The sequence below is a fragment of the Myiozetetes cayanensis genome, unplaced genomic scaffold (genome assembly GCF_022539395.1).
Source record: "Myiozetetes cayanensis isolate MyiCay16 unplaced genomic scaffold, myiCay2020 scf28, whole genome shotgun sequence".
Taxonomy (NCBI): Eukaryota; Metazoa; Chordata; class Aves; order Passeriformes; family Tyrannidae; genus Myiozetetes; species Myiozetetes cayanensis.
This window is the reverse complement of record NW_026087499.1, coordinates 2,191,842-2,216,042: the sequence shown is the minus strand read 5'-3', so window position 1 is coordinate 2,216,042 and position 24,201 is coordinate 2,191,842. Positions and strand designations below refer to the sequence as shown.

At 52.6% G+C, this 24,201-nt stretch overlaps 1 protein-coding gene across 1 annotated transcript in view; it reads right to left on the bottom strand.

Annotated features, from left to right (window-relative positions):
- ACAP3 (ArfGAP with coiled-coil, ankyrin repeat and PH domains 3) overlaps positions 1–24,201 on the bottom strand; it is a 70,906-nt gene that overhangs the window by 31,108 nt on the left and 15,597 nt on the right. Inside the window, exons 2-4 of the mRNA XM_050322243.1 lie at positions 8,674–8,731; positions 5,851–5,970; positions 5,258–5,311 (exon numbers count right to left, since the gene is read on the bottom strand). Coding sequence (XP_050178200.1) covers positions 5,258–5,311; positions 5,851–5,970; positions 8,674–8,731 — 232 coding nt within the window. The remainder of the gene's footprint in view (positions 1–5,257; positions 5,312–5,850; positions 5,971–8,673; positions 8,732–24,201) is intronic.

Genomic DNA, 24,201 nt, shown 5'->3' with positions numbered 1-24,201 from the left:
TTTTTCCTTTCCCAGGCATAACTTGGAACAAATCATTTGTTTTAAGATTTTCCAGACCAAATATCACCCCACCCTCTGTCTTTGCTTGCACAGAGACAGGAGAGGTCCAGCCCATGACTCACACACATCTGTGAGGAGGGTCGGGGTGGAACAGGGAATGAACAGGGAATGAACATCCCTCTCACCCAGCAGCCCCAAGATCCTACATTTCCCTTCCCCACCACGGGCTTCTGAGGCAACAGGATAACCCTAAATCCGTGTTTTAGGAATTTCAGGTGCCCAAGAAACGAAAGCAGGCCCAGCAGCCCAGGATGTTGTTCTTGGAACTGGAGGCTATAATTGGGATAGGAGACATCAGAGATCCAAAGGGATGTTCCCTGTGGAGCTTGCAGGAGGAGGGGAGATCCCAGCAGGCTCCAAAGCAAAGCAGGAGCCTAAAAGAAGAAGTGGGATTGCCTGCCTGGCTGTGAACAGCTGGAACAGAGCTTGGAAATAGGACGACATCCCAGCTGCACGTGGGAACAGTGCCTGAGGAGAGACTGAGGGCAACAAAACCCCACTGGTGGTGGGAATTTCTCAGGAGCAGGAGCTGAGGGATGACAGGGCAGGGCAGGGGTCTCACCACCCTGGGATCACAGGGCTGTGGGGATGACACCGGTCTGAAGCCAGGCTGGGAAGCTGCTCCATGGATCAGGGTCAGGCACCTCCAGGCAGATGCAGGGGGACAAGGCAGAGCCAGCACCAAGCTGGAAAACATCGGTCCTTGGAGCTCAAATGGATGTGGGTGAGGTGGGGTGAGGGTGCAGCCCCAGGGAGAGCTGGGCAGGGCCATCACAGCCTGATGGTGCCCTGAGAGCCCCAGTCTGGCAGGAGATGGGGATCATGAAGGGAATCAGCCCTTCTCCTGCCCCAGCTGAGGAGAGGGAGGGCGTGGAGCTTCCTCTGCAGCTGTGGGACACATGGATGGAGGAGGCTCTCCCCTCCCCACAGTGGCCATGAGTCACATCCCAGCTCTGACCTCCCTCATGGCCAGTCTGGAGACCTCATTCCCCCCAAAAAAAAACTGTCTGGGATCTGGTTTATGCTGCATTTAAACGAGAGCTGGCTGCCTGGTGGCCTGGGAGTGGGAGCCTGACCCTTTTATCTGGAAAACAAGCCCAAACACTACTTCTGTTCTGCATGGTGGGTGCCTGCACAGTCTCACTTCTGACCCAAGGTGAAGCTGAGTCTCTCACAAAGGGCTCAAGAGCTCAAGTGCTTAGGTCAAAGGACAGCTTTTCCTACCCCTTCCCTGTTACTGAAGCTGATTCTCTCCCCTAATTAGAAAACAGACAACCCAAGGAATTCCAGAAACCACCACGAACCGAGTCTTCCTGAAAGGCAGAATTCAGCACCGAGCTGGGTTAACTGCACACCCTGGTGCCAAACTTCAAGGGCAGCAGCTCACTGAAGGGTTTTGGACCGGTGCAATGTCACTGCCCCAGGGCACAGTGGCAGAACCCATGAAGGCAGGAGGTGGCAGAAACATCTCCCCTGTCAGATGGCAGTTCTGCATCCACAAATGCTCCCCACCCCCAACCTTACTTGGTGCACCTGGACCCTTCCCAGGCACCGTCAGGAAGTGCAGGTGGTCCTCCCAAACCCTGTGGAGAGCTTGGAAGCATCTTGGAAGCACTTTCCACTTTGCCTTCCTTCTCCTTCCCCCCTGAACTGCAGCAGTGCCCAGTGACATCTGCCATCTGCCTCCCTGACTCATCACAGCTTGGGTGGCTTTTTCTTCTTGTCAGCAGGAAACGCTTCCCAGCTCACTCAGCAGAGCTAAACCTCCCCTGCAAGCTGCTCCTGCTCCTGCTGGAGGATCCCTGTGACGTGGCCACACTGATTTATGGCAGAGGGGAAAGCTCAGGACTCAGTGAAGCTCAGCCCAGCACTGGTGAGGGCAGTGCTCGTGTTTCATCTCCTGGGGTGGAAAGTAGCTGGTGCTGCTGAAGGTGAACTGAGTCCCACCCCAGCAGCACTTTCACTGGCATCCTCTCCCCTTTCCTTATCTTTCTGATCACTCAGAGAAAGGAAATGTGAGGGAAAGGGAGCTGATGTGTAAATGTGACAGGCTTGAGCTGCAGATCTTGGGATTGCCTTCCAAGGCATGTGCAGGGCTGTTGGGAAAAACTGCCTTTCCCACCTCCTGGCAGAGCCAGGGATTATTGCACCCCCACACACACTCACTGCCTCTGGTCCTTGGGTAAACTGGAGCCTTCTCTTCCCTAGTTCCTGGGAAGTGGATGCTGACAGCTTTGGACTATCTGCTAATCTGGGCAGTGTCAGTGCCACGGGGTGGGCACAGAGCAGAGCCAGCTGTGTTTGCTCAAAAACCCTGTGGAAAGGATCACCCTGCTCTCACAGGTGCTGATCAGCAACATCACTGCACTGAAATTCTGGCTCTAGAACGCCCAGGACTGGGAATCCTTACGCCCTTAAATACCTAATGCCCAACAGAGGATCAGACAGGGAATCACTGGTGGAAAAGCTGAGTACAGCACAGCTCCCTGCTGCTGGGACAGGGAAGGGACAGCCCCCTAGAGCAAAATGCTGCATCCACAGCACAGCCACCAAAAGAAATACGTGCTCAGCACCCTGCCTGGAATGTGGCTGGGGGTGACAGGGCCTGGAATGTGGCTGGGGGTGACAGGGCAGCCAGCAGGACCTTTGGCTTTTCTGCTCCCCAAACATCTGCAGTGCAGGGAGGCCTCAAGAGGTCAGCATTGTATCAGCAGGAAACTCTTTTTTTTCCCAGACACTGCTCTGAACAGAACATCCTTGGAAGAAGTCAATTGTCCAGGACTTTCTAAGACCATTTTCCCTAGAGCTGCAAGGAAAATCAGCCTCCCAGCTGAACAGCTGGGATGTTCCAGAAGCACATCCTCAGGGGCTCCAGGGCAGTGCCACTGCCCAGCCCACTGTCACATCACACACACAGCCAGCTGCAGAAATTCATTCCTTGACCTCTTACTCATCCTCATGACCCACCCTGGTCTGTCTGAGCCCTCTGGTATTCCCTGTGTTCCCTGCAAAGCCATTCCCAGGGAAAACAGGGTCAGGGCAGGTTAACACAACCAGGAGCCCAAATTTCTGAAGCCCCTCACAGGCAGCCCCCCCACTTGCAGAGGGCAGCTCAGCAAGTCCTGGGTCACCACTTCAGGGCCTTCCCAGCCAGCACTGCAGCCAGGAGTTCACTGGGTGTGTTTGGTTGCTTTGGAAATGGCTTTAACTGGCCCCAAATCCAGTTGGTGCAGGCACAGGGCAGTGCCCTCTGCAATCCCTGGAGCCAGCACGAGGGAGGGACGACCACAGTGCTGGAAAAAGTTAAAAATGGACAGAAGGCACGTGGCTGAGAGGACAGAAAAAGGCAGAGGACACTGGCTGCAGCTCTAAATCAGCTCTTGTCATCTGTCCCCTAAGGTGGCTTTGATGTTTACTCCTCCCTGTGCATTAAAAGGTGGGAATTCTCCAGAGCTCAGTGTGTTCATCTTCCACATCCAAGCACTTTTAAGCTTGGATTTGGCTCAGCCTGAATCAGGACATGTCTAGGCCCCATGCTCTGGCAATAAAAGTACAGAACAACTGAGTTTTTTTTTTTTTTGGGGGGGGGATACTTTCCCTTCTTTTTAACTTGTTCCAGTTGTACAGACTGTCCTGGCCACATTCCTGGAGTAAGCACTGACAACTGTTTCCTAGCTGAGCTCCTCAGCCGTGGATGAGCCAACACACACACACACACACAAACAGCACAAGGCACTAAAAATAACCCAGCTGATCGAGCCCCTGTCGGAAAGGGCTGAGGATGCAGCAGTCATTCCAAAGCCATTTCCTGGACAGGGACTCACTCTGCTGCACACCAGGGGAGGAGGATGCTCTCCCGAGGCTGGGAGGGAGGGAGGGTTTAAGCACAATTCCCTGTGCTGGCTTGGAGAGCCCCGAGGGAAGGGTGATCCCACATCAGCCGGGATGTGACAGCTCTGGGAAGGGTCCTTCTGCTGCTTGGCTGGCTGAGGGAGGAGCAGTCCCAGCAGTGTTGGCAGAGAGCAGAGGGCCAGGGGAAGCTGCACAGCTGGTGCAGCAGAGCCTGCAGACACAGCTCTGCAGCCAGAGCTTCCTGGCTGGGGCTGCTTCCTCCGGGCTGGGCTGCTCCACTCACTCATCCAGCTGTGCTGTGACCCCTGGAATCAAAGGGGGGAGCTTCTCAGGGCTTCAGATGCTCCTTGGTAGAAAGGTTTTACCACCAAATTTGAGCAGCAGCAGAGAATCAGGGTGTGACTGTCTCTGCTTTGACACAAGCACAGCTTCCCTCTGACGCTCCCTCTCTCCTCACCAACAGCACTGCTGTGCAGCTGTTTGTTCCCAAATATTCACACTCCTAGGAGACCTGCACGTGCAGTACCCTTTTCCCTGTCATTTTTTTTTTTTACACCTGCCTCATGAAATAATTAAATGGACTTGCTGCAGCTTCTCCCCCAGCTGCACGTGGTTATCTCGCATCCCAAAAGCACCAGCTGTGCTTAATGTGCTTTGACAGGGGCATCGGGGATGAAAGTGGGTCAGTCCAGTGCTGACACCCCTGGAGCTCCTGCACTTTAAAGCACTTGTGCCTTGAGCTCTTACAGACTTAAAGAGACTTCAAATTGCAGGTTTGGCAAGGAGCCCACCCATGAAGCGTCTTCCTCTTCCAGGAGGTTTGGGATGCTTGGGGATGGAGGAAGGGCAGATTTGAACTCGGCAGGGTGTGTCAGTGGGATGCAGCTGGCTCAGGAGAGCCATGTCTGGGCATTGCCCTCCTTTGGTGTAGCATTAAAGTGTCCTGTGTGTTAAAATCCTTCTCCACAGAGCTGCACAGAACTGAAGCTGCTCCCAGAACAGTGCAGTGCTCTCGGACTGACCCCTTCACAGCCTCACCAATGTCCTAATGCCACAAATTTGAGGCCCCAGGCTTCAGAGTCCATTCCAAATCTGAAGTAACAGGGTTAAACGTGCAGGCTGTTCACAGCCAGAGCCCTGTGTGTCCTCACTACAGAATCCATCCAAAAAGAAGAACAAAGCACCTGGAGTGGGACCTTTGTGAGTTCTCCTCCCTCTCTGAGGAAAGGGTTTCTGACCTCACCCTTCTCTGTGCAGTGTCAGCTAAACCAAACACAGGAGACCATCAACCTTGAGGAAGAGGGGCCAGGAGCACCCAAAGGGCCAAGAGGAAGCAGCACCTTACCATGTGGTAGTTGATCATCTCCTGCAGGCTGTCTCCGAATTTGTCGAGGCACTCCTGCAAAAAAAAAAAAAAAAAGGTGAAGAGAACTGGCAGTGAAAAGAAACAGCTGCTCTTCACTCCCAGGGGTTCAGGGGCTGAGAGGGGACTCTCATGAAGCCTCTGAAGAGCCACTCTGAGTTTGGCAAGGAGGCATTTCCCGATGCTGGAGCCATAGGCTGCCTGTCCTTTCCAGTTTAGTGCTGGAATCACCGTGTCGCTTGCTGGGCTGGTTCCCCACGTTCCCTACACCACTGATGCTTACTGACCTAGATTCCAACAACCTTGCCAGCACTGTGCTTCTTGAGAGCCCAGATCTGCCTGCAAACAACGAATCTCACTCTGACCTTTCAGCTTTGCCTTATCAGACAGCCCCTACATCCCTCCAGAAACAAAAACCATCATCCTGACCGGCTGCTTAAACACGGACGTGGGATCCACTCACAGCAGCAGGAAGCTGGACACTGCCCAGCCCTCCCTGTGCCCCATGCTCCCTCCCAGGGGTGGGATGCTCCCTCCCAGGGGTGGGATGCTCCCTCCCAGGGGGGATGACTTACCGAAATCATCTCATCCTTCTTGCACTGCTGCGACAAGTCCCGGACGCCGCTGACAAAGTGCTTGTTGGTGGTGATGTAGGCTTTGCCTGCTTCAATCATCCCACTGCAGAGCTTCACCAGCTGCACAGGGACATGCCACCACGTGGAATTAATTACAGCCAGCTTGGGGTTTAGGATCAGCCCCACAAACCCAGGCCTTTGGGGCAGACGCCCTGCACTGACAACCCCTCACTGCACGTGGCTCAAACAGGGGTGCAAAAAATCCCCCCTCCTGCTGTCCACACCTCACTTATCACTTAAGGACAGCAGTTCCAGGCTCTCCCCTAAGGACATGAGTCAGGACAGCCCATTTTTTTTTTTTCCAGTGGGTTTCTCCTGCTCATTCTACCCTGAGGCATCAGGAATGCACCGAAAGGAACCTGATCCCACGGGCTGGTGCCCTGGGAGGGATTACAGGATACAACTCTGGACCACCTGTGACTTGGCACAGGCTTTCTGATGGAAAGAGCCTTGTTACAGTGATGTTACCAGCGAAGTTACCTGAAACCTGCAGCAGAACAGGGTGTCTTCCCACTTTGGAACTTGCTGCAGCACAGGGACACGTCTCCAGACAGCCTTTCTTAACTTTAGATAGTTTAACAGCTGCAGGGAACATTCCCAGACTTCCCAAGCCACAGCAAAGTGCCTCGGCACGCCTGGAACTGGCTCTAAAGCCCAGAGCTTTAGTTTAGGCAGAATTCCTGGCCATTAGCCTATCTCCTTTCAGCCACAGCTCCTCCTAAGAGGCTATGTTAAACAACTTAAGATAAACCCATAAACCAAAGGCCCAAGAGATTTGCAGCATTAAGGGCTGGGCCACTGAGCAAAAACCTTGACATCTTCTTTGTTTGCTTGTTTTTTGCTTGTTTTACCTCATCACCCTTCTGGGCTTCTAAACTAAGTGAAAATAAAGAGCAACACTTGGAAAGCAAGTTTTCCAGCAGCTTTTTAGGGATAATAATTCTACTAAATGAAAAAAAATTGGCTTTAGGAATCTTTGCCTGTCAACCAGCCTCAGGTACAGGCTGGGAACGAGGAGCTCTCAAGCCTGGTTTGATGCCAAAGCCCCGTGTGCTGTTCTGGGGCTTGGTGCTTGTTCTGTTTCTGCAGCCCCAGGGCTCTGGGGTCTGTTCTAGATGTAGGATTGCAGAATTGGCTCTGCAGCTGAGTAGATACACAGCTGAGTTTATCGACGTGTAGACACAGATGCAGCCACACGCGGTACGTCCGTGCACACATCACACGTGCAGCCCTCCCTCTCACACCCTCCCCTGCCCCTGCAGCTTGGCTGTGAGCAGATTTGCACACCCCATCCAAACCCAGAGGAGAAAAGCAAACAGATGCAGTTCCTGTCCCAGCTGGAGGCCAGACGAGCACCAGGGGTTGGTTTGGAGAGATCCCGGGGAAGGGAAATCCAGCCCCTTGTGCAACGTGGCGGTTTGCAGAGGAACCTCTGAGCAAACAGCCCTGGCCAGGGCTGTGGCACCAGGGGCTGAGGGCCAGGCAGCACAACCCCAGCCCCAAGGGGAGCAGTGGACGTGGAGCACGGGGTAAAATTAAGGGTGTCTCTGAAACAGCCATGGAGCCCCAATCTGTAGGTGAATCATTTACACTGCCCTTCCCCTCCCTTTAAACAGGTGCTAAAGACTAATCATCATTTCTAAACTAAGTGCTCAGGGGCACAGCAAAAGGCAGAGGAACAGCCAGGCTTTGGCAGTTTGCTGCTCTGTGAGAAATAACCCTGCCAGCTGTTTGGGTACCACTGACCAACATCCCACCCCGGGGAGGAGCTGGGCCATGCAAGGCTGATGTGTTGGGAAAGGGGGTGATTGAATCTGGCCCAAAGTTACCCTCAGAGAATCTGGCTTGAAGTTCCGTGGCTCTGGAGATGCAAACTCCATCCTCCCCTGCCCTGGACCCAGGCCTGATAAACCCACTGCTGACAGCGACTGAACTCCTGCACTTCCACCCTTAACCCTCCTCCCTCCAGGACTGTTCCTGGCACACCAACTCATCTACCTGGCAGCAGCAGTGCCAGAACCAGAGCAGTTTTCACCCCATGCTCTGCCTTTAGGGCCTCAGCTTGGAGGGGAACAGGTAACCCAAACCCCTGTGCAGCCCTCCCCACTCAGCTCCTGCACACAACCAGTTCAAGCAGCCTGATTAGTAAATAGGTTTTGTAGGACACAGCTTTGCCTAGGGCTTGTGGCTTCAACACAGCCCATTTCTGCATCAGACACAGGAGTTTTATCCCTTGCTAGCTCTGGGGAGGGGGGGGAAATCTCACAGATAAAAAGCAAGCAGCTCTTCTGGCTCATCTTTGCCGTTTCTCTCTGTTCTCCTTCAGAAACAACTCGGCTGATGTCTCTGGCATCGGGTGGAGTGGGGGTGGAAAAGCCACCTTCCACCACAAACTAAGACCCAGACTACCAGCTGGATATAAAGAATCCCCAGCAGCAATGCAGAATGGCCAAACTGGTCCCCGAGAGGGGATTTCCAGGGTCAGATTCCAGCTGCAGTCTGAAGGTGGCCCTTGGTTACCTGCAAGGTCTCCTCACCCCCCTGAGCTGGCACAGGGCTCTGAGGGCACTGAACACCTCCTACCCCACTGATATCACAGGCAAGAGGGAGACCTGGCCCTGGTGACAAGCCCAGTGGGTTAAACATGAGTTCCCTGGCAGCTGGAGATGGGCTCAGGTTTTAGAGGAGGCTGGAGGGGCCGTATTCCTGCTCAGGGATTCCTCAGCCCCTCTTCCGACCCTGCTCTGAGCTGCCCCACCTCACCTTGTCAAGCTTGGCCTCGATCTCCACCACATCTGTCTCCACTTCATCGATGGTTGCCCTGCAATCAAACAGCAAAAAAGGGCTAATTAATTATTTGATGGCTCGTGATGATTGGGAAAGCACCAGGAAGTTGTAGTTGAGTGAGGATCAGAGGGACTGGGGTGGGAGTGCTGCAGGGGACAGGAGGAGGGATCACCATCCCCACTCTGGAGTTTCCTGCTGCTGCATAAACTCGGGACTGAATCACTCAGGACAAGAAGGATCACACCCCCTCAGGAATGAATTCCACAGGGCTGGGGAAAGGGATGGGGATTATTGCATCTCCTGCCAGCGCTATGGAGAAATTCAGGTGGGCTGTGGCAACCACCCCCTGCAAACTCACTGAGTGTTCTGACTCTGCAGGCAGTGCTGCTAATTGGCAGCAGTGCTAATTAACACTGTTCCGCCTCACCATCCATCCCCATCAGGCACAAATTCCTTGTTCCAGCACCACCAACCCCCATTTCCAGGCTGTAACTGTGCCTGGAAGTGCAGCCACGTGGCAAACCATGCCCTTTGAACCCCGGGAACTCGAGCAGAAAACACATCTCAGCCTTTCAGCCACCGAACACCACAAGAAAGAGTCCCTCACACACGTGGGGCTTTCCTTGGGCAGGGAGAAATCTGCTCCAGCATTGCTGGGACTGTTCTCTCTCCACGTCACCGGGCAGATGTGACAGCAAGGGGCCATCAGAATCCAGCTGCAGAGGTCACCAGGCCTCCCTCACATTAACATGACATCAGGCATTTGCAAGAGGCATTCCCAGACTGAGGCACGTGCTGTGGGAATGACTTTTTGGAGGCCAGAATCCCACAGACCTGGGAAGTGAGTGTCCCCTGGCAGAGCTGCCCTGCTGGGACAGTTTGTTTGTGCCACCACACACCTGCAAGCGTGGTCAAACCTCCTGAAGTTCCTCCTGAAGTTTGCGGGCTTGTAATTTAAAAAATGAAATGTTACACTCAGGCTTTACCAAAAAAAAAATAAAAAAATCCAGCCCTGAACATGTGCCAGCTGCAAGAGCCACATGAACCCATCCTGCTCCCAGCAGAAGGACAGGACACCCCCAAACCAAAGGGAACAACGAGGGGATGCCCCATCTGTGCCCCTGGAGCTCCTGGTGTCTCCAGTGACAGCCCAGGAATATTCTCCAGCAGCCTGAAAAAGCACTCCCAACACTCATCCCACCCTCTGGGAGCAGAATCCAAGCAGAAACCCAAACCCAGCCGCCCTCCCCCTGCCGTCATCCAGACTGGAAATGAAATGCCGGTGCCTCCCAGTGGGAGCACAGCCTGCCTCGTGCCCGGGGCTCTGGCCACGATCGATCAGCTACCACCAGCTCTTTGAAAACCCGGCCAGAAAAACAAAACAAAAAAAGAAGCCTCTCTCTCTCTCTCTCTCTCTCTCTCTCTCTCTCTCCCCCAGATAACGCTGGCTGTGCTGGGGGGCAAAGCTTTGGAGAGGAAAGGAATAAATAAAGAGCTTCTTTCAGGCAATTTTTTATTTTTTTTTTCTCCTCTCTCTCTCTCTCTCTCTCTTTTGCAGCTATTTTTGTTCTCTGGGTTTGGGAGTCGTGTGCCTTCATGCATCGCACTCTTAACTGCCAGATTCAATTTTTCCACTCGGTTTCTTCGTGCTTCTGATAGCTGGACATGAAAAAAAAAAAAAAAACCAGCTAAAAAAAATATATATATTAAAAAAAAAGAGAGAGAGCTAGGATTTCTGGGGATGCTTTTCTTTTCAGGAAAGCAGGAGCAGCCATTGTTTAATCTGCAGAGGCGAGTCTGGCAGCATATTTCCTGCCAGAAGGTGGAGAGAGTATAATTTACTCCCCATTTTTATCATAACACATGAAAAGGAGTTGATATATTTGGACTCTGTGGAGGAGGAAGGCATTTTGGGTCTGGTATCTGCCTGTGGCTGGGAGAGCATGAAATTTGAACTTTCTATTCGGTGTGTGGACTCGACGTGAGAGGTTCCAAGTGTTTGATTTCAAGGACGGTGATCTCAGGGACTGACTGGGCTCCAGGACTCTGATGGAGCTCCAGCTTCTTCCCCACAGGAAGCAAAATTGAACATTTATCCAGCCTTTCCAGATCCCTGGTGCTTTTCTATCCCAGTGAAGTCCTTGGGGAGATGAACTACGAGGCTGAGATGTTGCTGGGGGTAGTGCAGCCATCCACTCATTTTGGGTAAGCTGGAAGTGGAAGACAAAAGGACCCCAGTCCTCAATCCTAACTTCTCCCATGTGTCTTTTCCCACACTCCTGGTCTTGTTGGCCGGAGATTTTTCTTCCTGCAGCCTGGCCCTTTGCATCCCAGGGCCTGATTAACACCTGATTTCCCCTCCTTCAAGGGCACAAACATGCCTAAGTCCCATGGAGTCCAAAATGTCGTTATCCTGCTCCCTGATGCATCTCCAGAGCCCCCTGATCCTGCTTCCCTAGAAAAACAACAGCTTTCCCTGCAACTCGCTGCAGAACACAAGCACTGGGCTAAAACCTCCGCCAACCCCGTTCCCAAATTTAAATCCTCCCACTATTCCACCACAGATAAAAGGCAAAGCCCTCTCAGTTACACAACTGAGCTGGGAACCTGGAATGACTCCCTGGGGATGAGCAGAGCCACACTCAGCAGCGCCGAGCTCCGCCACTCCATCCCGAAGGGAATCCAGCAGGGAGACAGAGAGGGAGAGGGAAGGGGCACAAAATGATCCCCAGCCACGGGACACGCCGTGTCCACGGGGTTTGTGCCTCCTGGCACAGGCAGGGGAGAGCCCAGGCACAGGAGGAAGCTGCACTGTGCTCGTGGGGATGCTCAGCACACGCTCCCCCAGCTGCAGGAATCCGCCTGGGAAAGCGAGGGATTCTCACAGGAGGGAATGGAATCCCTTCAGCAGAAAATAAATAAATAAATAAATAAATAAATAAATAATTAAATAAATAAGCAAGCCCAGTGGCTGGGCAGCTCAGAGCAGTTGGAGTCACGTCCTGGCTGGGTGCCCTCCGTGTTTCCTGGTGCTCTTCCTGCTCATGCTCTGCCAGCCCTTGGGCCGTTTCCGTCAGGAGGGGGGGAGAGAAAACAATCCCCGGCCTCATCTGCTCAAGTGGAGCCCTTCCAGCTAAAGAGAGGAGGCTCGAGTTTCCCTGCCCAGAGAAAGCAGCAGTTGCCCACAGTCCAGAGGGCTCTGCATTGTGCCTTTTGCTTTTGTCCTTCAAAGAAGCCTCTCGGAAGCGGGATTTTTACGTGGCCAAAATCTCACCGGGAGCATTTTTACATCCCGTGGCGGGCAGGAATAATGAGCTGTGCTGCTGTCAGGGACACACATCTGCCCTGCACCTCCTCTGACTTGCTCGACTCCCAGTGCCAGCCAAGCACCAGCCAAAGGATCACCTGCATCCCAAAAGTGCCCGATGCAAAGTCCGCTGGAAAACTGAGGCAGAAATCAAGCTGGGGCTGAGTGGGATAAGGTGGGAGCCTAAAACTGGATTTAAATAAGCTGTGCTTGGAGTGCAGCTGGGAGGACAGGGCTGGCAGAGGAGGATGGACAAAGCCAGAGGGAAATGCCAGCCTGACTAAGGGCACTGGCTGGGATGGGTCTCTCTTCAGCTGGATTATCATTAATCACCATTTGCTCCCGGAATAGAAGAGGTGGATGATGACTGGAGCAATGAGCAGCCCAACACGGAAATCACCTCTGAGCCTCGACTTTCCCCATTGCTGAACTGCTAAACAGTGGCTTCCCAGTGACACTGTGAGTATTCAGGGATGAATCCACGCCTGGCAAGTGCTGGGGATCCTCAGGTGACGAGCTGACTACAGCGAGGCACAGTCATGTACTCAATTCACGAACCTCAGCATTAAATAATCTCATGTTACCACAGCTGAGGCATGGAGTGATCCACAGACACTGCTCAGAGAGGCCTGGCTGCATTTTTCCCATTGCTTTTCCTCCCTGCTGGAACAGTGGCCGTGGGGTTTTTTGGCATTTCTTTGTGAGCTGAGGGGCTTTGACACCAACACACACGTGTGCTACATGAAGGCAGAAATCCAACACCGAGCTGGGTATTAAAAAGTAATAAAATGATCTAAAAATTGCTTGGTTACCTCTGGCAACCATATGAAGAAGAGAAGCAAAGGCACACAAAGTGTAATTCTGAACTATTGGCTGCTATAATAGTGACTACTTATCCCTGCAGCTGTCAAAGCAGCTCACAAAGCTGCCTTAATTAACCATGCCCTTCTTTTTCCTTGGGAGGTGCATTTGGCTTTCCTCCCCTTTTCTGGCAGGGAAACTGAGGCACGATAATACAAAGACTAAGTTGTTTTTTTTTTGCTCAGTGTTGATGTTCAGCAAAACACAGAGGTGTTTTCTGTACTCAGTCCCCAGGTTGTTAAACTGGTCCAGTAAGGGCTCCTTTGTCTCTAAGGCACATTTACACACATTTACACACTCTCTCTCCACCACACACAAAAAAAGCTGCAACTTCCCAGTCCAGCACCTAAAAAGCACCTTGGCTTTCCCCAGTGCCCCCCAGGGCAGGCTCACCTTGGGGGCCACCCAGCTCTGCCCTGCAGGAGCTGATCCCGCTGGGAGCCACGTCAGCGGGACGTGTGGGATCCAGGCCAGCTCCCATCACAGTCAGTGGGAAGATATCCCTGCAGCAGGAGCTTCTGGAGAGCCTGCTTCCCTCCCTCCCCCTCCACTGGTGCCAAACTCCAGCCCAGGCTGATTTGTGACCCTCACATCTGTGATGCAGCTACTACATCGTGTTACCCCTCCCTTACAAGCGCCCGTGTCTTCTGGCCATAAAAAAATTCCCAGGGGAGGGAATTTGGAGAGCTTGAGCTGCCAGCAGAGCCCCCACCTGTGAGCCAGCTGTTCCCAGCTGCTGCTCTGGGCACTCACAGGCTCCCCCAGATCCCACATCCCCCTTGCCTTGGCTGAATCCCACACAAACCACGCTCAGAGCGGTGCTCTGAGCTCACCCCTCGTACCTGGTGGGTGTGTTGAGAGGGCTGGGCAGCTCCTAAAATCCCCCCCTGCCCCCAGGAATGCCTGCATATGGCCAGGAGCACAAACCCACTTGGCTCTCAGCTGACTGTCAAACCCAGGAAAAGGGCTAATCCATGCCTTGCAGTGACACCTCCTCCAGGGAAACATCTTCTGCAGGCTGGGAAAGGGCTGCTGTGTGAGCCTGATGGCTTTGGAAGGGAGCCCCCGGCACATCCACAGCTCAGACAACGTTCTTCAGGCACCCAGAGCGCTCAGATGCCTGTTCAATCCAAATCAGGCTGCTGCAGGCCCTACACTACGTGTCACAGCAGGGATGTTCAGGCTCTCCCTCAGTTAATGCCGTGGGACGGGGTGAAATCTGGGATTTCCAGAGCTCAGGCCAGGAAACAGCAACTCCTGGATCCTGTGGCTGGTGGCCACAGCATCCTTCAGCATAGTCTCTGTGCCTCGTTATTGCTGCTAAAAGATGAGGAAAATTAATCCTTCCCACTCTCACAGGAGTGTTTGGAGGGTTTCATAAATAATAACAGTGGCAAAACGCTCAGAGAGTCAGGAGCTGCAGGTGTGCAAAGCAGAGTAGTTGTTATTATGATGATTACGATTACTGTTATTATTATTATTATTAAATCTGATTGAGTTCTATTTGAAATGGAGTGGAACCAGCGTTTGCCTTGGTGAGATGAGCTCTGCCCTGAACTAAACAGGGATATTTGGCCCAGACACAAGTCATTTCTCATTCAGCTCCTTCTTCTAGAACCATCAGCAGCCTGACAAGGTCACTGACAGCTGGCAACTACACCAGCTTTCTCTAGGAATTAAAATAAATGTATCCCTTTAAGGAGTTTGGGGATTTTTCAGTTCCACATCCTCATCGTCTGCAAGATTTCTGGAGGCTTTGACCGAGCCAAGCACTGATTGTTGGTGATCACTCTTTAGATTTTTTCAGGTAGTTTTGAGTGATTCATTTCTTATTAGTTACTAACCTCCCTAAATATCGACCTGAAAGCCTCTGTGCCCCGTAGCACCCTGTGTTCTTTCCCCCTTTCTTCCAGAGAATAAGTGCACTTTGCACGCCTGTCAATGGGAGCAGACAGCACCATGGCAACAGCTCCATGGAGACAGTGTCCATGACAACCAGATCCTGCAACTGCCCGGCTCCCCATTCCCGGGGATTTGCATGGCTTTTTGCATTTTTGGACTCCTGTTGGAAGAGTCAAGCCAGAAGAGGGATGGTGGGGAGTAAAACCGAGCAGAAGTCAGGAGGAATACGTGGAAAACAGACCCCACTGACAGGAAATCTTCCCATCCCTGGCCCTTATGCTCTGTCAGCAAAGTGTGGCTCATGCCCAGCACTAATCCCTGCCAGGCACACCAGAGCTCTCCCAATCACACCCAGAGCTAAAGAGTGTTAATTTAGGATTAGGTCACACCTGAGGCTTTAGGGGCTGCCTGGATGATGGTCAGGATGCTCCTGCCATCTGTTTTTCCTTTGCTTCTTCCCTATTCCCTCTCCCAGCCAGCCCTTCACCCCAAGCACCCACACGTGGTCCAGGCACAGCCCTGTCACCTGCTCTTTTAAAAATCAGGAGCCACCTCTTCCAAGCTCCACCAGATTCTCCCATCACATTCCCACCAACCCCAACCCTTAACCCTTGCTCTTCCCCTCTTCAGAACCTGCCTCTCCTCACGGCTGGGTGAGCACACACACACAAAAACAAAACAACCCAAGGAACAGCCTGGATAGTTGAAAACTCTGCACACAACTGAGGAAAGTCAGATTCAAAGCATTCCTGCTGGTGCCTGGGTTTAAGTTGGCTGAAGGGAGCTGGTTCCATGGGCTTGAGCCTGATGTGCACAAACCAGTGCACACCACTGTCCTCACTTGTCTCTCACTGTCCCTCTTTCCTTCCAGAGATGAAGCAGATCAGCTGGTGTTGACTCCCCTGGGCCTCAGGGACTATTGTTCCTTCATCAACAGCAGGATCAGGATGAACTGGATTAAAACTCAGTTGGGTTAAATTAGACCAGTAACTTCAGTGATGCTGAAACCCCATTTCAGAGCAGCAAGTTCACAGAACTGTAGAATAGAATAACCTGAGCTGGAAGCAACCCACAAGGATCACCAAGTTCTCACAGTGCAAGCTTCATTCCTCTTTCTGTGCATCAGTGGGAAAACCCTGCACTTAACACCAGGAGGGTGAAATCCTGTCTTTCTTATGCTTGGATAGGAAAACCTCCTGGTTTTCCTGGAGACATCAGGGGAAAAGCCCCTCCCTCAGGCCCTGCTGCTACCTGCTCTCACCCATCCTCACCAAGCTCCTGAGCCATTTGCTCCCTGCAGGTTCTCGGGAAAGGCAGCCTGTTCCCTTCTCCCCTCATTATTTATCCCCTTTTATCCCGCACTCAGCTCCCAGCCATCCCTCTGGCTGCAGTGGGGGGAGGGAGCTCCCACAGTCCCCGCTGGCTGCAGCGCTCCCACAAAGGAAAAGTCAATGTTTATCTGCTTCTTTGGCATGTATATCGCTGCCCGTGCTTCCAGCTCGGCCCAGCAGCCTCGCTGCAGCTGGAATGAACGCCCTGGAATACCGTATTCCAAGGGTGGGTCCGAGCAGGCTGGGGAGGGAGCGCTGTCTGGAGTCAGGGAGCCAGCGCTGCATCCTCACCTCGGGCAATGTGTCATCAAAACTAACTCGTCCTTCCCTGCCTGGGAAATGGAGCCACGTGCACGGAGCTGTGCCGTGAACTCCGCTCTGTGACAGCTGGGACACCCTCGGAGCCCCTTCAGACGGCAGACACCGCGGGGAGACGGCTCCCAAAATTGCCAGGGATTTTATTAACACCCCCCCCCCCACCACCTCCCGTGTGCTGACGAGTCAACAGCACAAACGCTGCGCTCAGTGCAAACACTGACCTAGATTTTGAGGAGTTCTGCTGGAAACTGGCACATGTGATGCTCCTGCTCGCTGGCTTTCGAGTCAGCAGCGTCCACGTAAGCAGGGAATGCACAGCCACCTCCGGAGCTGGCCCTTTGCTGCTGCCACTCAGCGTTTCCCAGAGCAGACCGAAGATTATTTGCTCTTTTTCCACCCCCAGACTGAAGGCTCTGCTGCTGGAGTGGAAGCAGAACGTCTGCCAGGTGCAGAACAAAGGTTTGAAACACCCCCTGACACTTCAGCTTCTACCTGGGACAGGGCAGTGCTGCCTGTAAATGCCAGTGCTGCAGGGTGAACACAGGGTGGCCCAGACCAGCCCTGTGATGCCAGCAGTGACCTGGCTGTGAGGGAAAGAAATTCCCACAACGCACCAGTTCAGTTCCCAGTGGAGAGGAGGAGGACAGAGCTCCTTCCCCAGCCCTGCAGGGAGCGGATGTCACACTCACACATGACTAATCATCTTGCTCCATCAGTTTGAGGAGAAAGGTCCAGTTTTACTAGAAAACACCGGTTTCCTTCCTGATTTCTGTCTGTGTGAGGGATTGGCTCCTGGTGCTGGAATCTCATGGTACTCATGCAGCCTGTCCTGCCTGCAGGGCTCCCTTCGAGCATCCACGGGGCTCTTGCCCCAGCCCTTGCCTGCAAAATCCAGTGGGAAAGCAACCAAAGGGGTGTTACCACCACAGTCACCACTGGCAAAGGCTTAGGGGGACAGTCCTGGAGCCAACCCTGCCTTGCAGGGCGTGAGACCCAAACTCCTCCAGCAGATACTGGACTGTAAACCTTCCCCTCATCCCAAATCCCGTGGGATGTGTGCCCAGTGCTGAGCACACGCTTCACCCAGCTCACCAAGCTGGAACAGGAAGCAGAGTGAGGAAAGAAAGGTCTCTGCAAAACCAGTTGCACTGGTACAGCCAGTAAATGAAGCAGACCCAGAGATGTGCCCAGTCAGGAATAAACTCAGGAGCTGATGTCACAACACTGCTGCCCTTAAAGCCCTGGGTGCCAAGGCTGAGCTGGCACACACAGATGCCTCTTGCTAATCCTGGTTGAAGTTAAACAAACCAGTCCTGGTTTGTTGTGGCCTTGCTCCACCTGCACTACCTGCCACTAAAGAGCCCACTAATAACCTGGAGTCCCACGAAAAGGCCACCCACAAAGCCAATGTTTTCACATCGTGGCTGAGCATCCCAGGCCAGCCTAAATAAACTGAGGAAAAGGGTGGTCACCCCAAGGCCTGCGGAGGTCAAACTGCGGGTTGCTACATTTCTCCAAGTAAACAAAAATATTTTCACTGGACTGTTATGCAAACAAAGGAAGGGTAAAGGCAGGCACAAGAGGGAGGAGGAGGAATTTTGGGGGTCTGCATGAGCATTGTCCAGATATCCTTGCCCATGGAACTGCACTGCTCTGCAGACGCTTCCAAACACATGATAGCTAAAAATAAGAAGCATGAAATCCTTCTTATTTGCCTGTGGGCTTTTCTCTGGCACCACTAATTCTTTGATTCCTCCGTGTCCCATGTGATCACTTGTCAGCAGAAGCTTCAACTTGAAAAAAAAACCCCAAATATCACAAATTAATTATCAACTCCTAATTTGGCCGGCAAGTGAAAGCAGACAGGCTGGATCTGCTGGCACGAGACACTGAGCACACATCCCCCACTCCTGCCACAAATATCATCCTAAAATACTAAGCCAGAAGGGCAGGACATATGCAGAATCAGGGTGTAGTGGCTGTAGGTGGGTGATGAATCGCAGAATTGACTGTTAAATGTCTACATATTAAATGGAGGCATTAAATCACACCCTGAACGTTTACCTGCACAAGTGATGAATTGGACCCTGCAGCTGAGGGCTGCAGACCTTGTCACTGATCTACATCAAATTAGAGGACGTCAGTAAGGGATTAAATGGGCTCTTAATTCGAAAACAAATCTGTTTCATGCAAAACCCTGCAGCCTGCTGGTAACGGTGTGGGCTGGCAGGTAAAGCCAGGGCCTGCAACTCACGAGAATTCCACAGAAAAGTTGTTTTGGAAAGAAAAAAAAAAAAAAAAAAAAAAAAGCCCCACTGGCAGATGTTGTGAGGACTCTGTTGTGAGGCTCCTGCCCCGAACCAGAAAGAGCTGGACTGCGGCTCTTGTTTAGTCTATGATGGTTATTGCTGCGGAGAGAGCTTTGTTTTTACTCCTAAATACTCCTTCTCCCACACACAGGCAGGACCACAGCGCACACACGGAGTTTGGCAGCAGATGCAGAGCTGCGTGCCCCGAACCCAGAGCTGGAAGGCCAAGGGATTTTGGGGATCGAAGGGAGCCAAGGGATTTTGGGGATCGAAGGGAGCCAAGGGATTTCGGGGATCGAAGGGAGCCAAGGGGACAGGCAGGGCAAAGACACGTCGGCAACAACGGGAGCCGCTGCAAATCCACGGTGGGGGGCCAGGGAAACCACGCAGAGAGGGTGGGTTGGCAAAGGGACGTGGAGTTCCAGCTCACACAAAGCCCCTGGGGAGCTGCTGGGTCGCCCCAGCTGGGACTGCAGCCCCCAGCTCCGCTCCCAAGAGGGCTGTGCCACAAAGCTCTGCCGGGCCAGGCTGTGCTTCCTGTGCCCCTTCGTGTGCCAGAAGCCTTGGGCACCCACCTGGGCTGGCTCTGGACCCTCCTCTGAAGAGCCAAGAGAGAGGAGGAAAGGAGAGGGAGGGGGGTTGTGTTGAGAAAGCCCCATTCACCGAGGCAGGGCAAGGCAAACGCTGCCAGTGGCAGGTGTCCCTCGTGGCACAGATAAATGTCCCCCCGGCCGGGAACACACACACCCCCACCACGCACACTCCGGCTCTTGTTCCCGTTAGCTGCGGGAACAGGAGCCCATTCTGGGGCAGGGGATCATCCTGCACTGATTGCTGCTTGTCCCCTGCCTCGCTGGGGAGTTTTGAACCCACTGAGCCGCCAGCGGGCCCCGCACGTGGAGCGCTGGCACGCCCGGGGACGGGGACAATGCCCTCCCCTGTGGCCTCAGCCACAGGAACTCCATTGTGCGCCCCAACACTGGGGCTGTGTTCCCCTTGGCCGGCTCCCCGCGGTTCTCCCAGCTCTGTGAGAATCCCCCACCCTCTGCCAAGGCCGAGCCTCGCTGGCCTTTTCACGCCGGGGGTTTTTGCTTCCCCTTTCCCAGCACGGCTCTGGTGCCCGTCCAGCTCCGCTGGCAGGGGCCGCATTCCCAGCTCTCCCCGGCACCTGAGCCCGCAGTCACCCCCTTCTGCTGGAAGCACAGGGCCCTGACCCTGCAGAGCCCCCAGATTTCTCTCCTGTGACCCCCAGAAGGAGCTTGGTTTGCACGAGGAACGTGGCATTTGGTGTTGCCTCCTGTGATGCTCGTGAGCAGCATTTCCCTCCCTGCTCGCCGTGCTGGGTCATTGGGAAAATCGACCTCCCAGAGGGGTTTTTTTTTGATTGTTCAAACCCACCCCTAAGTGGAGAAGTGCTGTGATTACAGGTAGAGCAGGGGAATCCTAGGAATGCTTCTGGGATAAACATAATCCTCCAAATCAGTGCCAAAACGCCACGGGAACTCACAGATTTGCAGTCTGGAGGCAGCAGGGACAGCCAGGACCGTCCAGTCGTACCTGCATCACCCAGAAGCATCCCACTGGTCACTCCAAGACCCGATTCTATTTTGTTTCCAGACAGAAGGAATTCTTCTACCCCTGAGAGCAGAGATATCCAGAACTAAACTCCCTGGGAAGAGACACTGATGCCCTTTCAATGTGCACCCTACCCTGCCTCACCCTTCAACATCTTCTCTTCCTGACATCGAACCTAAACCTCCCCTGACCCAGGGATCTCTCTCCCAGCCACAGAAGGAGTCGTGTCCCATTATCTAAGGCAGATAGAGCATCTACCACTTTCCCTGGATAATCCCTTAATTAGTGTGGCCTCCAAAATAATCCTATTGAACGGTTTACAGGCAGCACAGTTTAAAACAAGCCACAGATCCCAGGGAAATGGCCAGCCTGTCACTCCTGGGTGTCATTGTATTAGCTGATTAGTTCCCTTTTATATCTGCTACAACAGGTTGTGCCCAACCCTCCCAATCCTTCCACAGCACTAATGGACCTTGGATTAATAAATCACAGCTTGCTGGGCTTAAAGGCCAAAAGATATTTCCCAGATCCATTCCAAGCTGGCACCCAGGAACAGCTTGCAGGCAGCACCCTTTGCAAGGAAAATCACGTCCATGCCAGCAGCTCCATCCTCCCTGTGGAGGCTGAAGGAGCAGGGTGGGGATTAAGGCATTATTAGCCTGGCCTCTTGCAGGAGAGTGGGAAGAAATGTTGTTACTGATTCATGAAGACAGATAAGGAAACAATTGCTCTGCTTATCCGACGGGGTTGGGAGTCAGGGATGTGTGTGTGCCCTAAAGCGCTGGGAAATGAGCTCTCATCACGTCCTGCATCCACAGAGGAATCAGGGGCACTGCAGGAATTATACACAGAGGGGGAGGGTCTGGTGCTTCAGGCAGTTAAAGCCCTGAGGAGCAAGAAGTGCTCCCTGAAATCAAACCCCACGGGCTGGAAAAAAAAAAAAAAAAAAATTAAACCAACCTGTCCTTTGGGGCACAATAACAGTTATTCTTTCTCCTTTCTCTCTCTCAGTGCACACACATAAATATGTGCACTGCCCTTTTAACTGCAAATACTGAGCAAGCTCTCCGAGGACAATGTCTGGAAAGGTTTCCTCCCATTGCCAGAAGAAACAAATGTCTTGTGTGAGAGATGCTGGCTGGGGGGAGAGAGAGGGGGCTGGGTTTGGATCGGGCTCTCAACGCTTTTTCTCTCCCCTCTTCCCACTCCCTGTTTCTCCTCTGATTCACAAGGAAACCACAAAGCAAACTCAGGACTGAATGAGACTTGGTTTTGTGAATGTTCTGGCTTCTTTTTTTGGTTTTTTTTTCTTTTCCTTTGGACATTTCACTTCCTCCCCCTCCAGCCTCAATCTCCTCCTTTTCCAGCAGCCCAACAAACTCCGCAAACTTCCACCGGTGTCAACACCACCAAAACCTGGCCTCGTATTTCATTTCCTCTGCAGAAGCCACTGGGAGTTGCAGTGATGGACAAAGGCAAATTTTAACGGCCTCATTTGGTCCAGTCCTATTTAATTTAAACTCTTCAAGCACCTTCGTGTGAGGACAGACTGAGAGGAGCGAAAGCCCAGGGTTACTCAGTGCTTTGAGCTGTGCTGTCCGTGAGGTGAATCCCTCTGTGTCCCCAAGGCACCTCCTCTGAGAGGCACCTTCCAAGGCACCTCTGTGACCCTCCACCTCAGTATTTTGCCACATCACCACGTCATCAGGAGGGCCCTGCTCTGCCCCACTGCAAAATTCAGCAGAACCAACTTACAGCACCTTTGTTGTTGCTTTTATAACTTATTTTATATACTTCAGCCTGTGTCTACTCCATAATGGGATTTAAGGCTTTTTTTTTTTTTTTTAAATTTCACAAGCCACCCACCTATTTCCACAGGCCTTTAAAATTCCAGCCTTGGGTCATCAGCTCTAAAGTGACATTAATCCCCTATCTAACAAAGAACTGAGGGAAGACCTCTGTTAATGCTTATTTGGATGACACAAGGATGGACTAATCCGAGTGGAAAGGCTGGGAAAAGAAAAATCTTCTGCAAAGCACTGGCTGGAATTGGTGTGTTTGAGCCAAGGCTTCCTTTTCCTGGGAAACAGGTTCTCCTGCTCAGGGCTGAGTAGGAGTGATCACACATCAAAGGCTCTGCTTATGCAACCAACTCAGCCTGGGATGGCACAGAATCCCTGGGATGTCACATCCCATGGAGACCCTCCTGGGAATTTTCTGGAGGGGGGAAAAGGTATTTTCTGGTGAAAAAAAGAGTCTTTTATCCAAGAATTCTTTGGCACTGGGCAGCTCTGGTTTATCAGAGTGAAATGTTTCACGAGCCAGGGGTGAGGATGGGGAATATTCCATCCTGGAAGGAGAAGATGTCGTGCTTCCATCACTCTGGAACCGAGCTCTTTGAATTCTAAGTTTCACACCAAGATCTGAGCCCAGCTGGAAATGGAAGGACAAGTTTTCAAGTGAAAAAATTACTTTGGAATTTCACGGAATCACAGACTCATTAAAACCAGAAAAGACCTTTTGAGGTCATCAAATCCCACCGTCAAGCACCACCACCCCGTTCACCACTAAACCACGTCCTCAAGTGCCACATCCACACGATTTCTGAGCACTTCCAGGGATGGGGACTCCCCCTGGGCAGCCTATTCCAATGCTTTACAACCCTTTCCATGAAAACACCCCACTTCCCAACATCTCATCTAAACCTCTCCTGGCACAACTCGAGGCCGTTTCCTCCCCGTTATTTTCACGCCCCAGGAGTTTCTTGGACCGATTTTTTAAGGCCGTACCACTCCTGAAATAAAAACTGTGGGGGGAAAAAAAAGAACCCCACAGAAATTCCTGCAAAGCTGCACTCCCAACTCCAAGAAAACCCAGCCCTGCCCTGGGAACTGGCTGTGCGTGGCAGAGCAACCTGTCACATCGAGGGGGTAATGAGGGACTTGTGGAACAGGAGCTGGCAAGCATAAGGAAGATTTCACACCCTTCCTGCCATGAATGGGAAGAGCCATTCACTCCAGAGCGCTGCCTGGTCCTCAATCATCCCCTTTGTGTCCAGGGCCATTAATATCTTTACATGACCAGTGGAGCCACGGGCTAAGCTTTTGTGTCTTGGCTACTGCTTAATGGTTGCAAAACACACACAGAGGTCACACCCACCAGGAAAGAAAGGGATGTATTTGATATACAGAATGTCACAGGAAGGCTGTCACACCTCCAGTGAATTTAAGGAGATAAGGCAGTTAAAGAGTGAGAGAAACAGAGGCATGTGAGAGGAAATGTCACCCAAGGAAATCAAGACAAGAATAGAATTTATGCCACCTGATCCCTCAGCCAGTACTTGAAATCATAGAATCATAGAATCACAGAAGGTTTGGGTGGGAAAGGACCTTCAGCTCATCTCATGCCACTGTTCTGGCCATCCAACAGGGATAACCACGTGCCAGGCCAAGGATGCTGTCCAGACACAGCCACCTGCCACACTTTTGGGTTCACTGACTGATAAGTGGTGGCAAGAGAAGGGTTTGTGGCTCTAAGAGCAGGCAGGGTGTGTTTAGAGACCCCCAAACCACGGAAGAGTCTCTGAACACCCCTGTTCTCCAGCCTCCTGAACAGCCAACATCCTCTCCCTGCACTGGGAGGAGGAGAAGGCAGAGCCCTGAATGAGATGTCCTGGAAAGGAACGGGCCAAGGAGACAAGAGTTCATGTGGGGAGGAGCTGCCTGGGTTTGATTTGAGGCTGAGTCAAGGCCAAGCCACGGCCCTGGATTCTCCATCACTGAGATCACACAAGGCTCAGAAAACAACTGACCAAAACTCCTCAGAACTGGTGACTGTGACACACCAAGAAACCTCAGAGGCACCAAACTCAGCCTTCCCCCCAGCCAGCACCAGGGAGGCT